This window comes from Cervus elaphus, chromosome 11 (genome assembly GCF_910594005.1).
Source record: "Cervus elaphus chromosome 11, mCerEla1.1, whole genome shotgun sequence".
Lineage (NCBI taxonomy): Eukaryota > Metazoa > Chordata > Mammalia > Artiodactyla > Cervidae > Cervus > Cervus elaphus.
In genome coordinates, this window is record NC_057825.1 from 98,467,040 (window position 1) to 98,488,228 (window position 21,189).

The 21,189-nt window shown below is 51.8% G+C and overlaps 1 protein-coding gene across 6 annotated transcripts in view; it reads left to right on the forward strand.

Annotated features, from left to right (window-relative positions):
• The window catches only part of CRACDL (CRACD like), a 125,461-nt gene that overhangs the window by 94,579 nt on the left and 9,693 nt on the right, over nucleotides 1-21,189 (forward strand). For all 6 annotated transcript variants that reach the window (XM_043918632.1, XM_043918633.1, XM_043918635.1 and 3 more), the window contains exons 4-7: nucleotides 2,943-3,078; nucleotides 3,411-3,575; nucleotides 9,062-9,289; nucleotides 13,416-14,985. In XM_043918632.1, the coding sequence (XP_043774567.1) occupies nucleotides 2,943-3,078; nucleotides 3,411-3,575; nucleotides 9,062-9,289; nucleotides 13,416-14,985 (2,099 nt within the window). The remainder of the gene's footprint in view (nucleotides 1-2,942; nucleotides 3,079-3,410; nucleotides 3,576-9,061; nucleotides 9,290-13,415; nucleotides 14,986-21,189) is intronic.

Sequence of the window (21,189 nt, forward strand, 5' to 3'; positions counted from 1 at the left end):
TTAGACTTGTTTGTTTTCTGGTTTTAGAGACCAATTGATTTCCCTTTTTGTTTGGTTTCGTCTTTTAACTATGCCAAATGTTTACATAGTTTCAAAGACAAAATTGTAATTGTAAGTAAATACTCTGGAACCCTGTCCCCCCATCTTGTTCTGTTCACCAAGGAGACTGTTTTTATTCATTTGTTCCTCAGCCTCCATTTTTTATTTTTGAAAGAATATACATGGGAACTTTCCTGGGGGTCCAGTGGTTGAAACTCCATGCTTCCAATACAGGGGGTGCAGGCTCAAGCCCTGGTCAGGGAACTAAGATCCCACATGCTGCCCAGTGCAGCCAAGACATTAAAATAACAAAAACAAAAGGCCTTTTAAAAGACATACACAAACACACGTATGTTCATACATGTCCGTACCCCGCTCCCACTCAGAGCTAACCCACCATAAACACAGCTCATGTTTATTTTTCCCTTCGTAGGCTCTGGTGTCGCCTGTAGCCAAGGACGCGCCTCACCCCCCTGGTCACCTGCAGAGCCTCTGTTATCTCTTACCTGACGTCCCATAGCTTATTCATCCACCGACTGGGGGGCATGTGGTCTGTCTCCCGCCTTTTGCGTTTATAAATGCTGCTGTCATCGGTGGCCTTGAGCATAGGGCATTTTCTGTCTTCACGGTGGGTCTTTTCCACGCTCTCTCGAATTCTAGTCACTTGCAGAGCGGAGGTGTTTGGGCAGTGATTATGGTTTCAGAGGCTGGGAGGGAGCCCCAGGTGTGCCTGTGACCTTTGTGACGAGTTGTTGGCAGAGGGGCCCTCCTGATTCTTTCACTGGGCCTCACTCTCTCCCAGACATGTGAGGACACTTGTGAACCTCAAGTTCCGCACTTACACACTTACTGTGCTGGCTGGAAGTGTTACTGACCAGGGTTCTTGGCCTCCTTGGGCTTTCCAGGTTTTGCAGGTGGTAAGGAATCAAGCTGCCAATGCAGGAGACACAGGGGATGCAGGTTCAATCCCTGGGTCGGGAAGATCCCTTCGAGAAGGAAATAGCAACTCACTCCAGTATTCTTGCCTGGGAAATCCCATGGACAGAGGAGCCTGGTGGGCTACAGTTCATAGGGTTGCAAAGAGTCAGATATGACTGAGCAACTTAGCATAATCAATAGAAATAGAGGCCAGAGAAGAAATTCAGGCAAGGCTTTACGTGGGCCCCTGCTGAAACAGGGGGAAATGACAACAAGCAATAGTTTCTCTTGCTTGCTGGCTCCTTGAGAAGGGATGAACTTGTTCCTTATATGGGGTGAGGGTAGAGGTGTGTCCAGGGGTCGGGCCAGAGGGGTGGCTTAGGTGGTTTGCCCACCCCTTAGCTGGAGCTGTGTGCAACGGACATGCACAGCCCCCTGCTTTTGTTCCCCTCTCTTCAGAAGTAGCAGTTGGGTTTTCTGGTCTCTTCGTATCTTCTGTCCAGAATTTGCCCCAGCTGCATATGCGTGCAGTTATTTTCAGTCCCATGCCGTTTCCTCGTATTTTGTTGCTCTCGAAGAGGTGTGCCCAGGTGCAAGCATCGCAGCTCTACTGCGCAGGGCCCCAGGGCCCGGGCGTCTCACATCACCAACCAGTGCAGTTAGGTCTGTGGTGGAGCAGGGCACACACAGGCGTCCCCAGGGTCTCCCAGGGGACAGGATGCCCAGGGCGGGGTTGGGGGGCAGCGCTGGTGCTGAAGATGGCAATGTCTGCGGGCCGGGCTTTCCTTCCTTCTCCGTCTCATCTGAGTCACCTCCTTCCACCTATTGTTCAGGTTGCCAGTGCCACTAGGAAAGTCTGACACGGACTGCCACAACCTCTTAGGACGTTTGTGAACATCCTGTGGGTTCCGTTTCCAATTGGAGCCTGGAGCTTGGGGCCGGGGAAGGGGCTGCGCCGATGACGCCCGAAGGGCCTGCCATCTACACACTGGCCGAGTCACACTAATAACATCACCAGTAGTGGGGGGGGGGGGGCGTGGCTTTGCACTTGGCGGTTTTCATTTCATAAATTGTTTATTCATTTATTTTCGGCTGTGCTGGGTCTTCCTTGCTGCCCGGGCTTTTACGCTAGTCTGTGGAGTGAGCGGGTTGCCGCCCTCGGGCTTCTCGCTGCGGTGGCTTCTCCTGCTGCAGAGCCCGCTCCAGGGCTCTCGGGCTCAGTGGTTGCTGCTCCTGGGAGGGATCTCCGGCTCGAGAGCTGTGGCCCAGGGCTTAGCTGCTGCGAGGCGTGCAGGGTCTTCCTGATCTGTTCTTTTGTTGTTAGTCACCCAGTCATGTCTGACTCTGAAACCCCGTGAGCTCTAACCCACCAGGCTCCTCTGTCCTTGGGATTTCCCAGGCAAGAAACTGGAACATTCCCTTCTCCAGGCTATCTTCCTGACCCAGGGATTGAACCCATGTCTCCTGCATTGCCAGGCGGATTCTTTACCACTGGGCTACCCGGGAAGCCCCCAATCCTCATTTCAAATTCAGGAATGTGCTCTGGACCACATGCCTCTGTCCAGCAGGCCCTCATTCTCCTGTGCAAACACGGCCTCCAGCCCCCCAAGGGAGTGCATGCTCGGCCACAAGGGACGACCTGAGCCTCTCCGGGCGTGCAGCACGGCCCACTCCACAGCCTGCCAGGCAGCCCAGGCCCCCTGCCAGCCCTTCCTCTCTGCAGGCCTGCTGTTCTGGACTTCTCACCTCATCAGACCTTGGTTTTCCCCTTAATGAAAAGAATTCACACCACCTTCAGATATGTCAGGAAAATTCCTAGCTCTACAAAGCTTCCAATAGTTGACCGTGGTATTTGATGGAAACTAAACGTGGCTAGAGGGTTGCTGCAGGGTGTGCCCTTACCCTCATACCCCTACGTTCATCCCGAGCCCCCCTAGGGGAGAGACGGGGGCACACCCATAGTCACAGCGCCTCTTTCTTTCTAGGGACTCGAGGGGCACTCTGGGAAGCCGGGCCCTCTCCCACGACAGTATTTTCATCCCTGAATCGGGGCAGGACCCTCCTCGGCCCGTGCGGGTGTTTTCCCAAGAAAATGTGTGCGACCGGATTAAAGCTCTGCAGGTAAACTTTTCTGGGCAGCGGATATGCATTGGGAAGTCTTAAAATGATTCGTGCTTTTCCTTGATATATTTTAAAGCCTAATCGAATGCACATCACAGCTCTCCCAAGACTCGCCCAGTTAGTTACAACTGGACCATGTCTCATTCTCATTTATAACCACTCACTTTCAAGATGACAGCGGGAGAACTGGTGGCAGACACTGAGTTTATTTAGCTCCCCGGCCTGGGCAAGGATGTTAAAAATACCTCCAGAATGAAGGAATTACAGCAGGGGAATTTGGGGAGAAAAGTCACTGATGAAAACTACAGCAAATGTTCTTTATTCCAATCTAGTTAAAAATACAGTGCAATGTGAAAATGGGGCCGCCTCCTCCTCCCGGGAGCCTTCCAACCAAGCGGGGAGATGATGCCGGCATGAGCTCTGAGGATGATGGTCTGCCCAGGAGCCCCCCAGAGATGTCCCTGCTTCATGACATTGGTTCCGGCACTACCATAAAGGCAAGTGCAACCCGCGCCACCCCGGCTCCCTCCCCCTCCTCCCCCTGCCTCCACCCAGGGCCATCGGGGACTCTGGTGGACGCTGTGTGTGTTCCCCTAAGATTCCCGTGACGAGTCATGCTCAGTGCAGCCCGGAGGGATTCCAGCCAGCTCCCTGGAACCCACTGTCGGTCCTTGGGCTGTATTTATTTTCATTCTTTGAGCAGAAATTCAGGTCTCATTCAGGGATATGGTTTGGGGAACATTTTCCATGGTGGCTGTAGATCTGACACAATCAACCTCATTTTTCCTGTCTGAGCAGATGACCAGACCAGGTATTCCATTTAAAAAAGGGAAACAGCTTTGAGTCTGCTTTCTGTCATCATGATATTTGGCTGGAGGGAGAAGGGGGCTTCCCAGGTGGCTCAGTGGTAAAGAATCTGCCTGCCAGTGCAGGAGACGTGAGTCTGATCCCTGGATCTGAAAGAGGATATGGCAGCCACTCTGGTATTCTTTCCTGGGAAATCCCATGGACAGAGGAGCCTGGCAGGCTACAGTCCGTGAGGTCACAAAGAGTCAGACATGACTGCGTGAGTGAGCACAAGAAGAGAGTGGTAACACATGATTTAGTCTAGGCTCCTGCATCTGAGTTTGTTGGTTTAGGGGTAGAAATGTGAGATGTGGCGCTGGTGGACAGGGCAGCAGGGAAAGTTTGACAAGCAGGAGAGGTGTCTCTGACCCCATAAGGTGGGGAACTGATCCCAGAAGCCCCCCATCCACTTTGAAATCCAGGAGGAAGAACTGAGCCTTTTTTCCTTGTATAGAAACAACATAGCTCACAGTGCCACCATCTGAGTCCATAGGGTGGGCTGAATGATGAAATATTTATCACTGGTGTTACACGAATGCATAAATGACGAAACAGATGATCATTTTGCCCTTGTAGACAAGCCTCCTGGTGGGGTGGGTGGAGTTGGAATTACCAGTTCCACACCCACACCCTGCCTGTGTGCCCACGGAGGGTCTGAGTGCCCTGGTCAAGGGCCATCCTTGGTGGAGTTCTGCAGATTCTGTACTGCTCTGAAATAGATTCAGCAGCACTTCAGCTGGGAAGCTCAGAAGCTCCCCTGCAAAGGCAGATTGTTGTTCAGTCACTCAGTCGTGTTGACTCTTTGCAACCCCATGGACTGCAGCACACCAGGCTTCCCTGTCTTCCACTATATTCTGGAGTTTGCTCAGACTCATGTCCATTGAGTCGATGATGGCATCCAGCTCATCCTCTGTCATCCCCTTCTCTTCCTCCCTTCAATCTTTCCCAGCTTCAGGGTCTTTTCCAATGAGTCGGCTCTTCACATCAGGTGGCCAGAGTTTTGGAGCTGCAAATTCAGCATCAGTGCTTCCTGTGAATATTCAGGGTTGATTTCCTTTAGGATCGATTGGTTTGATCTCCTAGCAGTCCAAGGGGCTCTCAAGAGTCTTCTCCAGCACCAGAGTTCAGAAGCAGGAAAAGGAGTATTTACCTGACTTGGGTGTGGCTGTGGGTTCTCAGAAGGCAGAGGAAGGGCTGTGGTATAGCTGAGTGTGAACACACCCAGGGCAGGGGTTCCCACACAGCAGGCCAGAGAATGACTCCTTCCAGAATTCTGCCCTGCTTGCTCCATGAGCAGGTCAAAGGGCAGCGGGCCACCCATACCTGCTTTCCCAGCTGGACAAGAAAGCAGAGAAGACACGGGGGAAGGTGTGGCCCATCTCCTGGACTCCAAGCCCGCCCTGCACCCCTTAGGTGCAGGGAAGAGGTGACAGGCTGATGGCCGTGTAACACACATATCTTGGCATCTTCATTGGCGGAGCCTCAGGAATGGGTGTGATTTCGTGTGTTTTGTACCCTGTGGTGGGGGAGCGTGAACCGCTATAGGCTGACTCACCTCCACCCCATCCCATGGTTCTCTGACTTTCCCAGCAACGTGGTTCTCTGCATTTAGCTGGGACAGACAGCACAGGAGAGTTGGTAGCTTCTAAATCTGTTAAGGATTCAAGTGTGAACCCAGCCTCAAACCCACAAAGTGCTATGATGCACAAATTCCATAGTCAGCTGACTGGGAGCCACTCATCCAGGGCAGGGCTGACCTTGTCCTCCTCAACATCCCTCCTTTCGTAGTGACGTTCTTTTTTTTTTTTTAATTGGGTAATAGGACCCATTCACTGGCATCATCGGTAACCAAAATTTGAGCCTTTAAGACTTAAAAAAAATAAAATATTTATTACTGTGCTTTTGAAGATGCAATGACCGTATTTTGTGCCCTGAAAGTTTTTAGGGCCCAAGGAGTCAACCAAGAGGGGGAAACAATGCACTCTTAAATGCATTTATGTAACACACAGCATTTGATATAATAGAACCATGAACCCCAAAAGGATGGGACTGTGGGCTGTTTGATCTTTTCCTGTTGTGACACCTCACACAGGCCCACTTGCTCAACAGAGAAACTTAATGAAGATTATTATGAAAAAAAGGTCTTCAGTAAAATGTATTTGGTGACACTGCCAAGGAAACACTTTCTGGTGGAATAGGTTTTTCAGAAAATATATGGGATTATTTTTAAAATTGCATTACCATGTGAGGTAACAACAGATGATGTTTGCTTAGGCAAAAGGACACCTCAGAGGTCCTTGCCTGGGTTTTCTGCCATTAAGTAGCTAACGGGGGGCCCAGGGTGGCAAACTGGCAGGTCTCATTTGCTCTGGGTGATGAAGGAAGAGAGCAAGGGAGACGGTAGCGCTCTGCCGGCAAAAGGTGACACATCGTCACTGCCAGTGAGGCCGCAGCCTAGATCCGTCACCTCTGGGGTCTGGCGGGGCACGGGATGGACTCGGGCAGCTCCGTGCCTCCCCTTCTCCCCCCAGACCTGCCCCGTGCAGGGACCCGTTCCCCATGCACCACACTCCACCCCCTCCTCCGTGGCAGGGCCCCTCTTTGTGAGAATGGTCAGGGTAAAGTAGCTGTCACCCAGGGTCACCCCACAGAAGCCTCTCAATCCCAGGCTACTTCCTCAGGGCTCTTTGATCCATAGTCCCCCAACAAAGAGCAACTTGTTAGACTCTTACTAAATGCTCCGCTTCCAGAATCATCCAGAAGCACAGATTCCAGGAAAACTGGGGCACTGGGAGCAAGCAGTGAGCTCCAGAAGCTGCCGGCCCGCAGATAGAAAGAGAAGTCAGCTTCTCCTCCTCTCCCGGATCTCAGCCCAGCTCACGTAGTTGCTTCACAGCTTGATTCTCCTTGATCAGGAAGTGGCCCCAAGGACTCTCAGAACGACAGCTCAGACAGAGGCGAGGGTCCAGTTCCCTTTCAGGAAGACGAGCAGTGATGGCCCAAGTTCAGTGTCAGAGACGTTCAGCTCCTTCCCAGACCCCCTCCTCAGAGCCAGGGTGGACCATCTGCTCGGACGGTGCACTCAGGGGAGCCCCATGAAGAGCAGGCAGGGAATATGGGTCCTTCAGGTTTACAAAGGCGTGACCCCGGCCCATGTAGTCACTGGGGATCGCTCTCGCTTGCGGAGTGAGAGTCACCCCATGTGCAGAGCAGTTCGTCTTGTTTGCTCTCTTGATTCCCAGGCAGTAAGAAAGAAGACCCAAATCTCAGCAAGCGTGCATATCACTGTCCCTCCAGACAAAGGGTTCTGACATGGAGTCAGAATGACATGGACTCATCCTGCTGTGACTTTAAGGAGAACTACCTGGGGAAGACATCACCTGTCCAGTCACAGGTGACTTCCCGAGTCATCAGCGATTGGGTGGGAGTCAAAGCCATGGGCACAGAGGGAGACATGGCCATGTCTTATGGTTCATGTAAAAATTTTTTCCTATTTTATTCCCGTACGAACCCAAATCGATAAAACCACAGAACTAAAAGAGATTATATTCACTTAGATTCCTCTCTCCCTCATTTTATTTATTTATTTTTACAAATAGATTTTTTTTTTAAATTTTTTGGCTGCACAGCATGTGGGATCTTAGTTCCTCGACCAGGGATTGAACCTGTGCCTCCTGCAGTGGAAACTTGGAGTCTTAAACCACTGGCCTTCCAGGGAAGTCCCACCCCCTCATTTTAGTAGTTGTCTTCTCTCAGTCGACAGGGATAAACTTCATACTTGCATCAGATCAGTTCAGTTCAGTCACTCAGTCGTGTCCGACCCTTTGTGACTCCATGGACTGCAGCACGCCAGGCCTCCCTGTCCATCACCAACTCCCAGAACTTACTCAAACTCATGTCCATCAAGTTGGTGATGCCATCCTACCATCTCATCCTCTGTTGTCCCCTTCTCCTCCCACCTTCAATCTTTCCCAGCATCAGGATCTTTTCCAATGAGTCAGTTCTTCACATCAGGTGGCCAAAGTATTGGAGTTTCAGCTTCAACATCAGTCCTTCCAATGAACACCCAGGATTGATCTCCTTCAGGATGGACTGGTTGGATCTCCTTGCAGTCCAAGGGACTCTCAAGAGTCTTTTCCAACACCATAGTTCAAAAGCATCAATTCTTCGGCATTCAGCTTTCTTTATAGTCCAACTCTCACATCCATACATGACTACTGGAAAAACCATAGCTTTGACTAGACAGACTTTTGTAGGCAAAGTAATGTCTCTGCTTTTTAATGTGCTGTCTAGGTTGGTCATAGCTTTTCTTCCAAGGAGCAGGCGTCTTTTAATTTCATGGCATCAGATAGTAGGAGATAATTATGTTAACAGGCCCCTGGCCACCTGTATCATCGTGTTGCTGCCTCATTCCTGAGAAGACCATTGACTAAATCATATTGAGGTGCATAAACTTATGGTCTTGAGTTAAAATGTAAACATTGCACCACCTCACACCCATTATGACAGCTACTGTTAAAAAAAAAAAAAAACCAACCCAGAAAATAACAAGTGTTGGTGGAGAGAATACAGAGACATTGATACCCTTGTGCAGTGTTAGTGGAAATGTAAAATAGTGCAGCTGCATGGAAATCAGTATGATGGTTCCTGAAAAAAATTAAACATGAAGTTACCTAGTGTTAGAAGCGTTAGTTGCTTAGTCATGTCTGACTCTTTGCAACCCCATGGACTGTAGTCTGCCAGGCTCCCCTGTCCATGGGATTCTCCAGGCAAGAATACTGGAGCATTCTTTCTCTTCTTTCACACTCCTGGGCCTTCCCCATGACTTTCAGAGATGGGGGCCAAGCCAGACCCCACCCTCGGAGGAATCGGGCTGGTCAGTTTCATGGGAGAAAGTTCCTTGTCTGAAGCACCTGTGCAGCTGCTGTGGGTGGGCGAAGGCAGAGTTACCCAGCCATGGAGCACCTCAGACTCGGGTTCCTGGAAATGAGTGATGGGCCTGCAGGGTTGACCCACCATTTCAAACCCCGAGCCCACAGACGAGCATGATGAAAGGGGAGGCGGATGTGCTGGCTGTGCTGTTTGCTGTCTTATCAGGAGGCTGATGCTTGGCCTGTCTGCTCCCTGTCCCCTGAAGGTCTGTGTGGTTTCCTCGTCCCGGCCGCAGTCTCCAGACCAGCTCTTCTCCAGGCAAGCGAGCGAAACTTCCACCTCCCCTAGGACCTCGGACAGCAGCATGGTGCCCGTGGCTGACTTCGATTACCCGCCAGAGTTCTCCTCCTGCCTGGACAACTCTGCGGCCAAGCACAAGCTCCTCGTCAAGCCCCGCAACCAGCGATCCAGCAAGATGAGGCGGCTGTCCTCGGTAACCGGGCAGAGGCAGGGTGGGCAGGCCCCAAGCACCCAGACACCCTGCTCCTCCCCTGCAGGGTCCCCATCCTCTGAGCCACCACCTACCCCGTGAGACCTAAGATCTGTGGGGCCACGATCAGACTCCAGAAGCTGGGGGTGCTCGGGGTTTCAACCCAAGTCAGATAAGCCCCTCCCAACAAAAACACTTATATATTTGTTCGGTCATTCATTCTGTAGCATGTGCCAAGAACCTGCTGTGAGCCATGGGGCCCCTCGTTTCCACTGCCTTCAGTGTGATGTCCACACTGCAGGCCTGGCATGACCAGGCCCTGCCTGCTTATCTCCTCCTGTTCTCACTGAACATGTTTTGACTTCCTTTCTTCTTTTGGAGCTCAGCAGGTTGTCACCCACCCCAGGCCTTAGGACCTGCTGTATCCCCTGCTTGGGACACCCCCTATTCAGCCCTTTGGGGGGATGGGCTCCCAGGTCCTCCCTATGAGGTTCCCCCTGAGCATCCTGTGGAAAGCAGCCCCCCTGCCCATCACCATGGGCACTTTTTCCATGGCACTGGCCACACACAGATGTGACCTTTGTAAATGGAGGCACTTAGGTTTCGCTGATGGTTGAGACAGTAAAGAATCTGCCTACAATGCAGAAGACCTGGATTCAATCCCTGGGTCGGGGAGATCCCCTAGAGAAGGAAGTGGCAATCCACTCCAGTATTCTTACCTGGAGAATTCCATGGACAGAGGGGCCTGGCAGGCTTCAGTCCATGGGGTCACAAAAAGTCGGGCATGACTGAGTGACTAGCACTTTTTCACTTTCTGTGAGAAGACTGTGCTTCTAGCCCCAGAGAACACTAGTCACAGAGATGCCATCCCCGTGGATGTTAGTGGAATGCCTGAATGAATGATCAAACAGGTGAGTGAGTGAACGACCGGGAAGAAGCTGAACAACTAGAATGGACACTGCCTGGGGAGAGGACCCCCCTAGCACAGAGGGGTGGTGCCCTGTAAGGATGGACCCCTCTTTAGAGGTGCTGCCCAGGGCAGTCGTCAGCTTGTCCCCCTGGGAGCTGAGAGCTCCCTCGTGCAGTGAATCAGGTTCACGGGACAGTTATCACCCTCACCGCTGCCGTGCCTCATCCCCAGAGGAGCTGAGACACAGGGTGTGGGGCCTGCCTGGCCACAGAGAAGGACAGGGCTAAGAAAGGGATACTCAGAGATGGACATCCCTTCCTCCTTCCCTCAGGACAAGATCATGAGGTATTGATGAGGTACCAGGGCAAGCTGGACACTTCAGCTGGAGGCAGTGGGTGGGCCCTCTCAGATTCCAGGGATGCCCTGGAGAGAGTGGCTTTTCCTCTGGGCATGTGGAAGGCGCTTTTCTTTTTTTTCCTCCCTGTCTGTCTCTTGCTTATTATATTATGGAAGTGGTTTATAATTTATGTCTCAGAACTAAAATTCTAGAGTTGATATAATTGCTTTACGGACTAGATTTTAAATAAAGGGAATAGTGATGAACTCAGAGATGGTATAATTTGCCCAAAGTCATACATAAGTTTTGTTCTTCATCTAAAGGTTTACATGAAGTAACGTAGGATTTTCACATTCTTTGATTGTGGAAGGCGGTTTTTAAACTCAGGCCAGCAGGATTGAATTCCGAGGGAAATAACGCTGCAGAAAGGAGGAGGCCATGTTACCTTCAGGCTAATGTCCTGTCCTGTCCCCCCCTGCAGACTGGGGGGACCTAGGTATTTGGGCAAATGCTTATGTTTGCAGTGTCTCTCCAGTTAAAGGCTCAGTGCCATGGGGACTTGCACGACCCAGTAACTCCAATCTGCCTGTCCTCATGCTGATGGCAGCCACAGGACCAGGGCAAAGCCAGCTCCCTCTGGCCCTCAGGTCTGAGCTTCCTTCCAGTGGGGATGTCTTTTGCCCTGGAAGCGGGTGTGTGTAGCCAGCCACTGCCTGGCCAGGACTTGGCAGCAGGAAGCCTAGCTCATAATCCGGGTGGAAATATATCATCCTCTCTTACTGTCCCTTGGGCAGAGCTCATCCTCTTTCTTTACTTTTGAACTTGACTTAGCTTTTGAACCCCATCTTTTAGAATAAGAAGATTTCAGACTGATTTACTGATTTACACAGACTGATTTAGGCAGTCTGTGTAAACCCAGTCATTCCTCGATTTAAACTCTGTCTTCTGCACATCTTGCCCCCTTTCTGGGTCAGGAGCAGACATGGATACGTTTTTGGGGGTGTCTGTATTTTCTGGATTGCACAGAGGTGTCACCTGTGTCACTGTTGGGTCCATACCAGCTTCCTCCTTCCTGGCCCCCCACTGTAACCCCTTTGGAGCTGCCAGTGGCTCAAGCTGGATGTACCCAAGCCAGGCCTGCTCCTCAACTTTATGCTGACTTAGCCTGAGTTCCAGTCATTTTAAGACATGACCCATATCCTAAAGGATTTCCACATCAAGGATTTCCCGCAGTGACAAAAGACCAGTAAAACCTTGCGTGCTTGCTAAGTCGCTTCAGTTGTGGCCGACTCTTTGCAACACTATGGACTGTAGCCCGCCAGGCTCCTCTGTCCATGGGATTCTCCAGGCAAGGATACTGGGATGGGTTGCCATGCCATCCTCCAGGGGACCTTCCTGACCCAGGGATTGAACCCACGTCTCTTACATCTCCTGCATTGGCAGGTGGGTTCTTTACCACTAGCACCACCTGGGATGCCCCAATAACACCTTAGGAACCTGCAACCTTTGAAAATTCTTCTGGGAGTTTCACATATTCCTCTTTTTAAACCAGAGGAATAGGGTTGTGTATCTTGGCACAGGTGGCTTTGGTGTCGTCACAAACATCCCAGTTATCTTGTGTGAGCAAGCAGATGCCAGCTGGAAAGTGTTAAAACAACAACAGAAACCTATCGCGGACAGTCCCCTGGGTGTCTCCTAAAAAGATGGGAGGAGGTCACTGCACGTGTGCAGCAGCCAGGGTGAAGCTTGACAAATCTGAAGACAGGCCTAAAGTCTTATTGAAACACCAGCCTCAACGCTCTCAGCCTTTTGGTCATTTTCACATTTGCTTTTGAATGATCTTGCTTACCTTGATCTCCTTTCCTTCCTAAAAGAGGAGGACTTGACTTTGTGGATAGCAGGGAGGAAGTAGACTAACTGTAGATTACAGAGACCTTTCAGAAGAAAAATAGCAGGAGTGTTAGTCTCTCGGTTGTGTCTGACTCTTTGTGACCCCGTGGACTGTAGCCTGCCAGGCTCCTCTGTGGGATAGTCATTCCCTTCTCCAGGGGATCTTCCTGATCCAGGGATGGAACCCAGGTCTCCTGCATTGCAGGCAGACTCTTTGCTGTCTGAGCCACCAGTGAAGCCCCAAGGCTATGTCTCATTGTCACACCACACCAGGCGAGGCTTTCTTCAGGAGTGAAATTGGAGATAGCTCTGGAGGTCCTTGGGGGAACCCTGGAGGTGAGCGGAGGGGCAGCCAGCCGACTAGTCACTCAGATCCAGAATATGGCACATACAGTGGCAGGGGCTTGGCTTGACCTGAGTAGGGAGTGGGAGAAATAATTTAAAACCGAAGAATACAAGACTTCAAATTTAGCTGAGAAGTTTGGGCTTTGTCCTACAGAGATGGTTTGCTATTGACTGTGTTGGACATGACATGAACTGGCTTTTAGGCAAACCAGCCCGCCTTCACTATGAGTGCACAACCCTGGAAAAAGAGGGCACTGACATGGGACATGGGCTTGGGGGCAGCATGGGGGTCAGGGGGAACAGCTTTGCCCCTCAGCCACCTATTAGCTCGGTCTTGGCGGAGCCGGGGACCTCTTGGAGCTTCCAGTTCTCCAAGTGCAAAGGGGACATGAAAAGAAAGTGAAAGTGTTAGTCGCTTAGTTGTGTCCAGCTCTTTGCAACCCCATGGACTTTCTGTCCATGGGATTTCCCAGGCAAGAATACCGGAGTGGGTTGCCATTCCCTTCTCATGGGCATCTTCCAGACCCAGGAATGGAACCCGTGTCTCCTGCATTGGCAGGTGGGTTCTTTACCACTGGGCCACTTGGGAAGCCCTATGGGGAGGCCATCAGCTTCCTAATATTCGTCCATTGTCCCTTTACTTTCAGAGAGCACAGTCGGAATCCCTGAGCGATCTGACCTGCACCCCAGAGGAGGAGGAAGACGATGAGAAACCGCTACTCCAAGTCAGCAAGGAGGAGCCACCCAGCTCTGGGCAGCAGGAGGCAGGACAGGACGGAGGCTCTGAGCCAGAGGGGCCGGCCACCGTGCTGCCACCCGCAGGGCCACGGCTACGGCGGGCGCGCCTGCGGCACTGCCCGGCGCTCACTGCCAGCACGGAGGAGGAGAGCCCCCCAGGGGAGAACCCCTCCAGCCACCCGGCCACCCCGGAGGGCACCCCAGAGGCCACCCTAGAGGCCACCCCGGAGGCCACCCTGGAGGTCATGGAGGTCACAGAGCCCCTGTCAGGCCGAGCTCCCCACTCGGAGTCCCCATTCCGCCCAGAAGGCTCCCCCCACCCTAATCCCGACAGCGAGAACCAGAGGGAGGACGTGTCCTTGGAAAGCGCGTGTCCCCCCGGCGGGGACACAGCGGATGAGGCGGTTTGTGCATCAGAAGACAACGTCGAGGATCGACTGTCTCCGTGCGTCCCCGAGGGGGACACGACCCCTCCTGAGCCGGGCCCGGCCGCCAACCCGGAGACGCCTCCTGGTCCCGACGGAACAGACAGGGAGGGCCAGAAGGAGACGCTGCCGACGCTGGACTTGCCGGCGCCCGAGGGTGCAGGGCTAGAAAGTACGGCCGTGGCGCCCAGCCCACCGCCCCCCAAGAGCTGCCTGAAGCACAAGGCCCCCTCGCCGCCCGCCTCCGAGGCGCCTCCCCAGGTGCCCGCACCCCGATCCCCAGAGCAGGGGGCCGCCCCCCGGGGTCCCCCAAAGGCCGAGCGGGCGGGGTCCCCCTTGGGGGCCCCGGAGCGCAAGACGGAGCGTGGAGGCTGCGAGGCGAGCGGGGCCGCCAAGAAGTTCTCCGTGTCGTCTGGCCGGGAGTGGCCGCGCGCGGGAGGCCGCCTGCTGGAGCCCCGTGTCCCGGCTGTCCGGCTGCCGCTTCTCCGGAGCGGCCCGGCCTGGAAAAGCGAGGCCGCCCTCGACGACCTCCCGGCGGCCCCCGAGCCCCAGGGCCCCAAGCCCGGCCCTCGGAAGTCGCCTGCCCCGGCCGAGCGCGGCTCTCCGGACACGGCCCACCCAGCTGCCCAGGAGCGGGCGGCAGGCGGGGAAGGAGGCCCTTTCCCCGTCAAGCTCCGCTCCACGTCTCTGTCCTTCAAACACAGAGAAGCCCCCTGCCCGGAGGGGAAGGCCATCAAGAGGTACAGCGCGGAGGTCAGGCTGGAGAGAGGAGGGCTGAGCTTGCTGTCCAGAGACGACAAGGGGCCTCCCGGGAGCGGCCCCTCCACCCGAGGCGCCAGGCCCCCCAGTGAGCCCGGGAAGGCCAAGACCCGGCCCACGGAGCAGCTCAGTTCCAAGCCGCCCCTGCCCAGGAAGCCCTTGCTACAGACCCTCACGCTCCCGCAGCTGCCTGCGCCCCCCGACACCAGCTCTGGGGACCCGGAGAAGGTGGGGCTGCCCGTGGAGCCCCGGAAGGAGAGCCGGGCTGAGAGGAGGTCACCCCACAGGGCAGCTGGTAAGAGACCAGGTGGAGCGGCCTGGGGAGGGTATGTGCAGAGGGGCAGGGGGAGATCAGGTCAGCTGGACCGTCTCTCTGGGCATCCGTGAGGCATGTAAATGCTTTCGGTGAAAACCTTGCTGCCGGAGAACTGGAAGAAAACTAAAAATTTCTGTTGACAGCACTGATGTATTTGATGAAGAGTTAGAAATGGAGGGGACGTCCCTGGTGGTCCACTGGTTAATACTCCTTGCTTCCAGTGCAAAAGGCACCAGTTCCATCCCTGGTTGGTGAACTAAGATCCCATGTGCGGTGTTCAGAGAAGTCAGGAAGATGTAGGAACATTCCAGGAGGAGGTGGGCTCTTCAGTGGACCACTCACATGCTGCTTCGTCCAGAGGCCCAGACTCCCGGGACATGTGTGTTCTCTGGATGGAGGTCCTCCTGGGGCCTGAGCTGGTTCTTGGTAATAAATGAAGCATCTGGCTCTGCTATCACTTAGCATCATTATGACCTTTCCTCCCAAGGAAAAAGCTCCTCCTATTTAACAGCCAGGCTCCCAGGGCCCAGCCTCACACAGGAAGCATCTCCTTTATTGGAGTCACGAGTCTGTGAGTTCCTCAGTGGGTGAGGCATGAACTGTCCCCAAAGGGAGATGGTGTTAAGGTTTGGGTAGAAAGTAAGAAAGTTCTAAAGCAACTGCCTTTTAAAATAAGACACAAAATAGAGGACCTTTCTGTGTCTTTGACATGCGTCACTATTTATAGTGTCTCATGAAATCTGTTGGAAACAGATATTCGGCAGAGCTAAAGAATCTCTTATGGCTGATTTCTTTTATTTATTAATGGCAGTTGGTGTGCCAAAAATGGAACTAGGCATGCAAGGTGTGTGTGTGTGTGTGAGGTATGGGGGCCCTAAGGAGAAATTTTCCGTGGTAGATTTTATAAAACAGCACAACTTTCAGGATATTTTAAGTGGGTGCTGTGAGTCTAGGCCTCCTTTAGGGCTCATTGTGGAACAGCTGAAATAGAAGCCAGTTCTTAGGGATCCCACACCCTAAATGAGAGATGAAGGGCACACACAAAGACAGGTTCAAAGACGCTGTGGTCTTTCTCCTGAGATATTAGTAAAAGAACAGTGTGTGAAGGGCTCTGTGTGGACACAGTGGGGGAAGCAGAGGGTGGGAGAGACTGAGAGCAGCACTGAAACACGCGCGTCACCATATATGAAGTATTAATGGCAGCTAGTGGGGAGTCGCTCTGTGACACCAGGAGCGCCCCCGGTGCCCCGTGACCACCTGGATTGGGCGGCGGGTGGGAGAGAGGTTTGAGAGGGAGCGGTTACACGTATACTTACGGCTGATTCGAGCTGTTTTATGGCAGAAACCTACACAACGTGGTAAAGCAACTATTCTCCAATTTAAAATAAATTTTTAAAAAAATCAGAAAATTTAAAAAAAAAGATAGTCAGGGGCTCTAAATTCCTAAGGCAATGCCCAAAGATGCAGGTGAAGTTTCCAGGAAAACATCCCCAAAAGAGCCACCACAGGTAACTTTCCTGATTCAGACCCCTTGGCTCCACTGTAATTTGCGTTGCTGCTGTTGCATTAGAATAATAGGGAGCTTTGGGGGAGGTTCAAACTGTAACTGGTGATCACTCTGCAAATTTACAGATTATTGAAGCTATTATAGAGTGACTCAAAAAGCCACTGAACTAGCCATGGAGGAGGGGGCTACAGGTAAAACCCTGACGTCAGCACCGTCCACCTCCGTGGCCTAGAATTGAAGATGTCACGGGCTTGCCAAATGAATGGAACTTAAACACAGGATACTCGGCTTCAGGGTCAGAGCTGGAAAAGAAACTTCAGAGGGCAATGCTTGACACATTGACAATTTATAATTTCCTCTGCCTAAGCTGGGAGGGTTAGGCCTTGTTCATTGTTAAGAACAGTTGGCTGGAATGGTCTGTAGTTAGAGATCATAGAAAAAACAATCTGTTTCTTTTTTTTCTTTGATTAAGGTGGCACTAGTGGTAAAGAACCCACCTGCCACTGCAGGAGACATAAGAGACGCGGGTTCCATCCGTGGGTTGAGGCACAGCTGAACACAACTGAAGCAACTTAGCCCAGCACATAAAGTACAATATACACTTACTCATTTCTTTGCTTAAATAGTGGAAGAGAATTGTCTCATCTGTCTAACTTTATTAGCATTCCCTAAGCCATGGAAATAACTGACTCGAGTGAATTCTGGAGGGGAAGAATCTAGGTCACTATAGGGGGCACAGGGAGTGATTTTCATATCTGTGCAAAGAGAGGAGATAATTCTTACATTCTTTTGGGAACTGACCCTCTCAGTTGTTGTTTAGTTGCTCAGTCGTGTCCAAATCTTTGCAACCCTGTGGACTGTAGCCCGTCAGGCTCCTCTGTCCATGGGATTCTCCAGGCAAGAGTACTGGAGTGGGTTGCCATTTCCTTTTCCAGACTTGAGGCATGAGAGCCAGCAGAGGGTGGGGCTGCTCTCTGGTCCCACCTGGGACCGTGGAGTCTGGGGGCTGCCTCCCACAGGCCAGAGCAGAGTCTCAGAGCCCCGGCTCCAGAAGCCCATTAAGTGAAGCAGTCTCCACTCCTTCCCCAGACACTGGGTCTGCCTGTGGTTCAATTCGTTATTATAACTTCTGCTACCTTCCTTGCTCCCAAATTATAGCAGCTGAAGGCAATTAAATTCACATAAACAGATAATAAAAAGTTGTAATACATATTATCCAGTTTTCTAGAAAGGCCTAATTGTTGCTGTTCATTATCTCGTTATGACAGCACCTTATCCAGAGCCCCAGATGGGCTGCCACCTCCCCTGTCCCCCTGAGGGGGTGCGACCATAAGCTGGGTGATGGAGGGGCCCCAGATGGGTTGTTGCAGTAAACAGGATCCCAGCTTGCCCCCTGGGCTGAGTCTCACAGGGCACCTTGGGGTATTCACTGTGAGCCCAGCACGTTTGTGCTCGTCGGCACGAAGGAGACCTATTAATCTGCTCACTTCACTTGCCGTAGCAGGTGAATGGCCCTGGATGTGTGCAGGGCAGTCCCCACCCCCTGCTGGACCAATCTGTGAAGGTGAAAGTAGTAGTCACTCAGTCATGTCCGACTCTGCCATCCCATGGACAGTAGCCCACCAGGCTCCTCTGTCCACAGAACTCTCCAGGCAAGAATACTGAGGTAGATGGCCATTCCCTTCTCTGGGGGATCTTCTCAACCCAGGGATTAAAGCTGGGTCTCTTGCCTTGCAGGCAGATTCTTTATTGTCTGAGCCAACCGGGAAGCCCAAATATTGAGGAGCAACCACCCAGCATGGGGCTAGAACCCACAACCCTGGGATTAAGAATCCCATGTACTGCTGACTCAGCTGGCCGGGACCAGTCTGTCCCACAGTCTAAATTACCAGGCTGGAAGCACCTTTCTGCTCACAGGATTAGAATTAGCATAGGAAAAAATGGTGAAATACTAAACATATATAGAATAAAGTCATCACTTTTAAGTTCATTCTCTAGATGTTATTCCTGTTCACCTTCCTTCTAGTTGTGTGTGTGTGTGATTTATCTTCTATGTTGTGGTGGACACTTGTTGGATATTTTGGATAGTAGCTGGATAATGTGCTGTTCTGACCCCGAAAGGCAGTCAGGAAGAGCCTGGCAGCCTTGCCGTCCAGGAACCTAGGGCCTAGGGAGGCAGCAGGTGGTGAGTGTAGGTAGATGTCCCTCTTGTCTTTGGATGTCAGGGACATTTTCTGAAGGAAATGAGTTCAATGAGGTTGTCACCTTCTCTAATGGCAGTTATTTCAGTGTATTCAAGTTTGTTTAAGTAGAATACAAGGAGTTTGGTGGGGTTTTTTTTTTTCTTTAGGTGTCCTAGAAATATATTCATGTCTTTTATTCTTAAAGAAAACCAACTTCATTCATACCTACCCTTCTTTTTATCCTTCTCCTTCCCCCCACGGTCCCTTCCTGGCAAGTAAGTGTTGCCCACACTCTGGGCCTCAGTTTCCCTGCCTTCTCTGGGCTCCTCAAACCGTGTGCATCTGCTTATCCCTGCCTGCTTCCCAGTGCGGTAACTCCCCCCCCCCCCCCCAGCAGAGCCAGGATGGGACCCATACCCCCTCAACAGATGTGGTGCTATTGTCCTGAAGATCGCCTTCTCTCACCACGCTGAAGCTCCAGTACTTTGGCTACCTGAACAAAGAGCCAACTCACTGGAAAAGATCCTGATGCTGGGAAAGATTGAGGGCAGGAGGAGAAGGGTGAGACAGAGGATGAGATGGTTGGATGGCATCACTGACTCAGTGGACATGCGTGTGTGATAAGTTGCTTCAGTCCTGTCTGACTCTGTGCCACCCCATGGACTGCAGCCTGCCAGGCTCCTCTGTCCATGGGATTCTCTAGGCAGGAGTGGGAGATGGTGGAGGACAGGAGAGCCTGGCGTGCTGCAGTCCGTGGAGTCACAAAGAGTCGGGCACAACTGAGTAACTGAATAACTGACTACAAAGAGGTAGCAAGAGAGAATTTTGGGGGGTGTTGACATTGTTCTGTGGCCCATTTGTGGTGGTTGTCACAAGAATCTTAAGTCTATATTCAAACCCAGAACTGTATGACATGCATCTCACTGTACGTACATTTTTAAATCTTTTAAATGACACAAAAAGATGTAGTAGCCTCCTCTCCACCCACCTCTGAACCTCCCTAACTCCCTTCCACACACATATACATGCAAAACGCATCACCACTAATAGATTCATCCCTACTGTTTCTCATGCCGGTTGTGGTCATAGTTACAGCAATATTGACCGGCAGTGCAGCAATCTGTTTTTTTTTTTTTTTAGTTTTTATTTATTTGGGGGGCCACACCAGTGGGGATGCAGGATCTTAGCTCCCCAACCACGAATTGAACCTGCGCTCCCTGCAGTGGAAGCACAGAATTTCAACCGCTGGACTGCCAGCGAAGTCCCCAGCAATCTTTTTTTATTTTTTAATCATAAAAATACTGTCCATGTTAGCTTGCAATTAGACGTTTTCACTCCACAATAAAGAGTGGGCATCTTTTCTGATCAGAGTGAGCCACTTGTCCTCATTCTTTTTAAGGGCAACAAGTGTGTGTGTGTATATGTGTGTGTGTGTGTGTGTGTGTGTGTAGTCGCTCAGTTGTGTTTGACTCTGTGACCCCATGGACTGTAGCCCGCCAGGCTCCTCTGCCCATGGAATTCTCCAGGCAAGAATACTGGAATGGGTTGCCATCCCCTTCTCCAGGGGATCTTCTCAACCCAGGGATTGAACCCGGGTCTCCTACATTGCAGGCTGATTCTTTACCGTCTGAGCTACCAGAGTACATTTACCATATTATTTAGCCATTCCCCTGCTGAAGGGCATTCCGATTGCTGAAAGGGTTTTTTGGTTTTTTTTTTTTCCCTTTTGCTAACACTGCTGCAGTAACCATCCTTGTTTGTTTTAGTTCTGTGTGTTCACACAATCATTTCTCTAAGCTAGGCTAGAATGTTTTTTGTTGTGGTTTTTTGTGTTTTTATTTTTTGGCCACGCCATGAGATTTGTGGGATCTTAGTTTCGTTACCAGGGGTCAAACTTAGTTCCCTGACCAGGAGTCAAAACCGGGCCCTCAGCAGTGAAAATTTGGAGTCATAACCACTGGGGAGTTCTATCTCTAGGATAGATTTTTTTAAGATGTATCTATTTTTGGCCGCGCTGGGTCTTCGTCGCCGCTCGGGCTTTTGTCTAACTGTGGAGAGCAGGGGCTGCGCCCTAGTTGCGGTGTGCGGGCGTCTCGTTGCGGGGCTTCTCTTGGTGCTGAGCACCCCCAGGCGCATGCGCTTCGGTAATTGCAGCACGTTTGCGCAGTAGCCGTGGCTCCCAGGCTTCGTCGCTCTGCGGCGTGTGGGAGCTCCCCGGGCCAGAGGTCACGCCGTGTCCCCTGCCTCGGCAGGCGGGTTCTCAGCCCCTGGACCCCCAGGGAAACCATAGGATAGATTCTTAAAAGTGGATTTTCTGGCTCACCGAGCTAGGAAGTTTTAATTTAATGGACAACTTCAGATGACCCTCACAAAGGTTGCACAAGTTCACACTTCTGAGAGCAGAGATGAGACTGTTTCTTCACCTCATCAGCACTACGTGCTGTCAGTCTAGTTTTAGTTTCCGTTTTTCCTTCTGGTGGATGAAGATCAGTC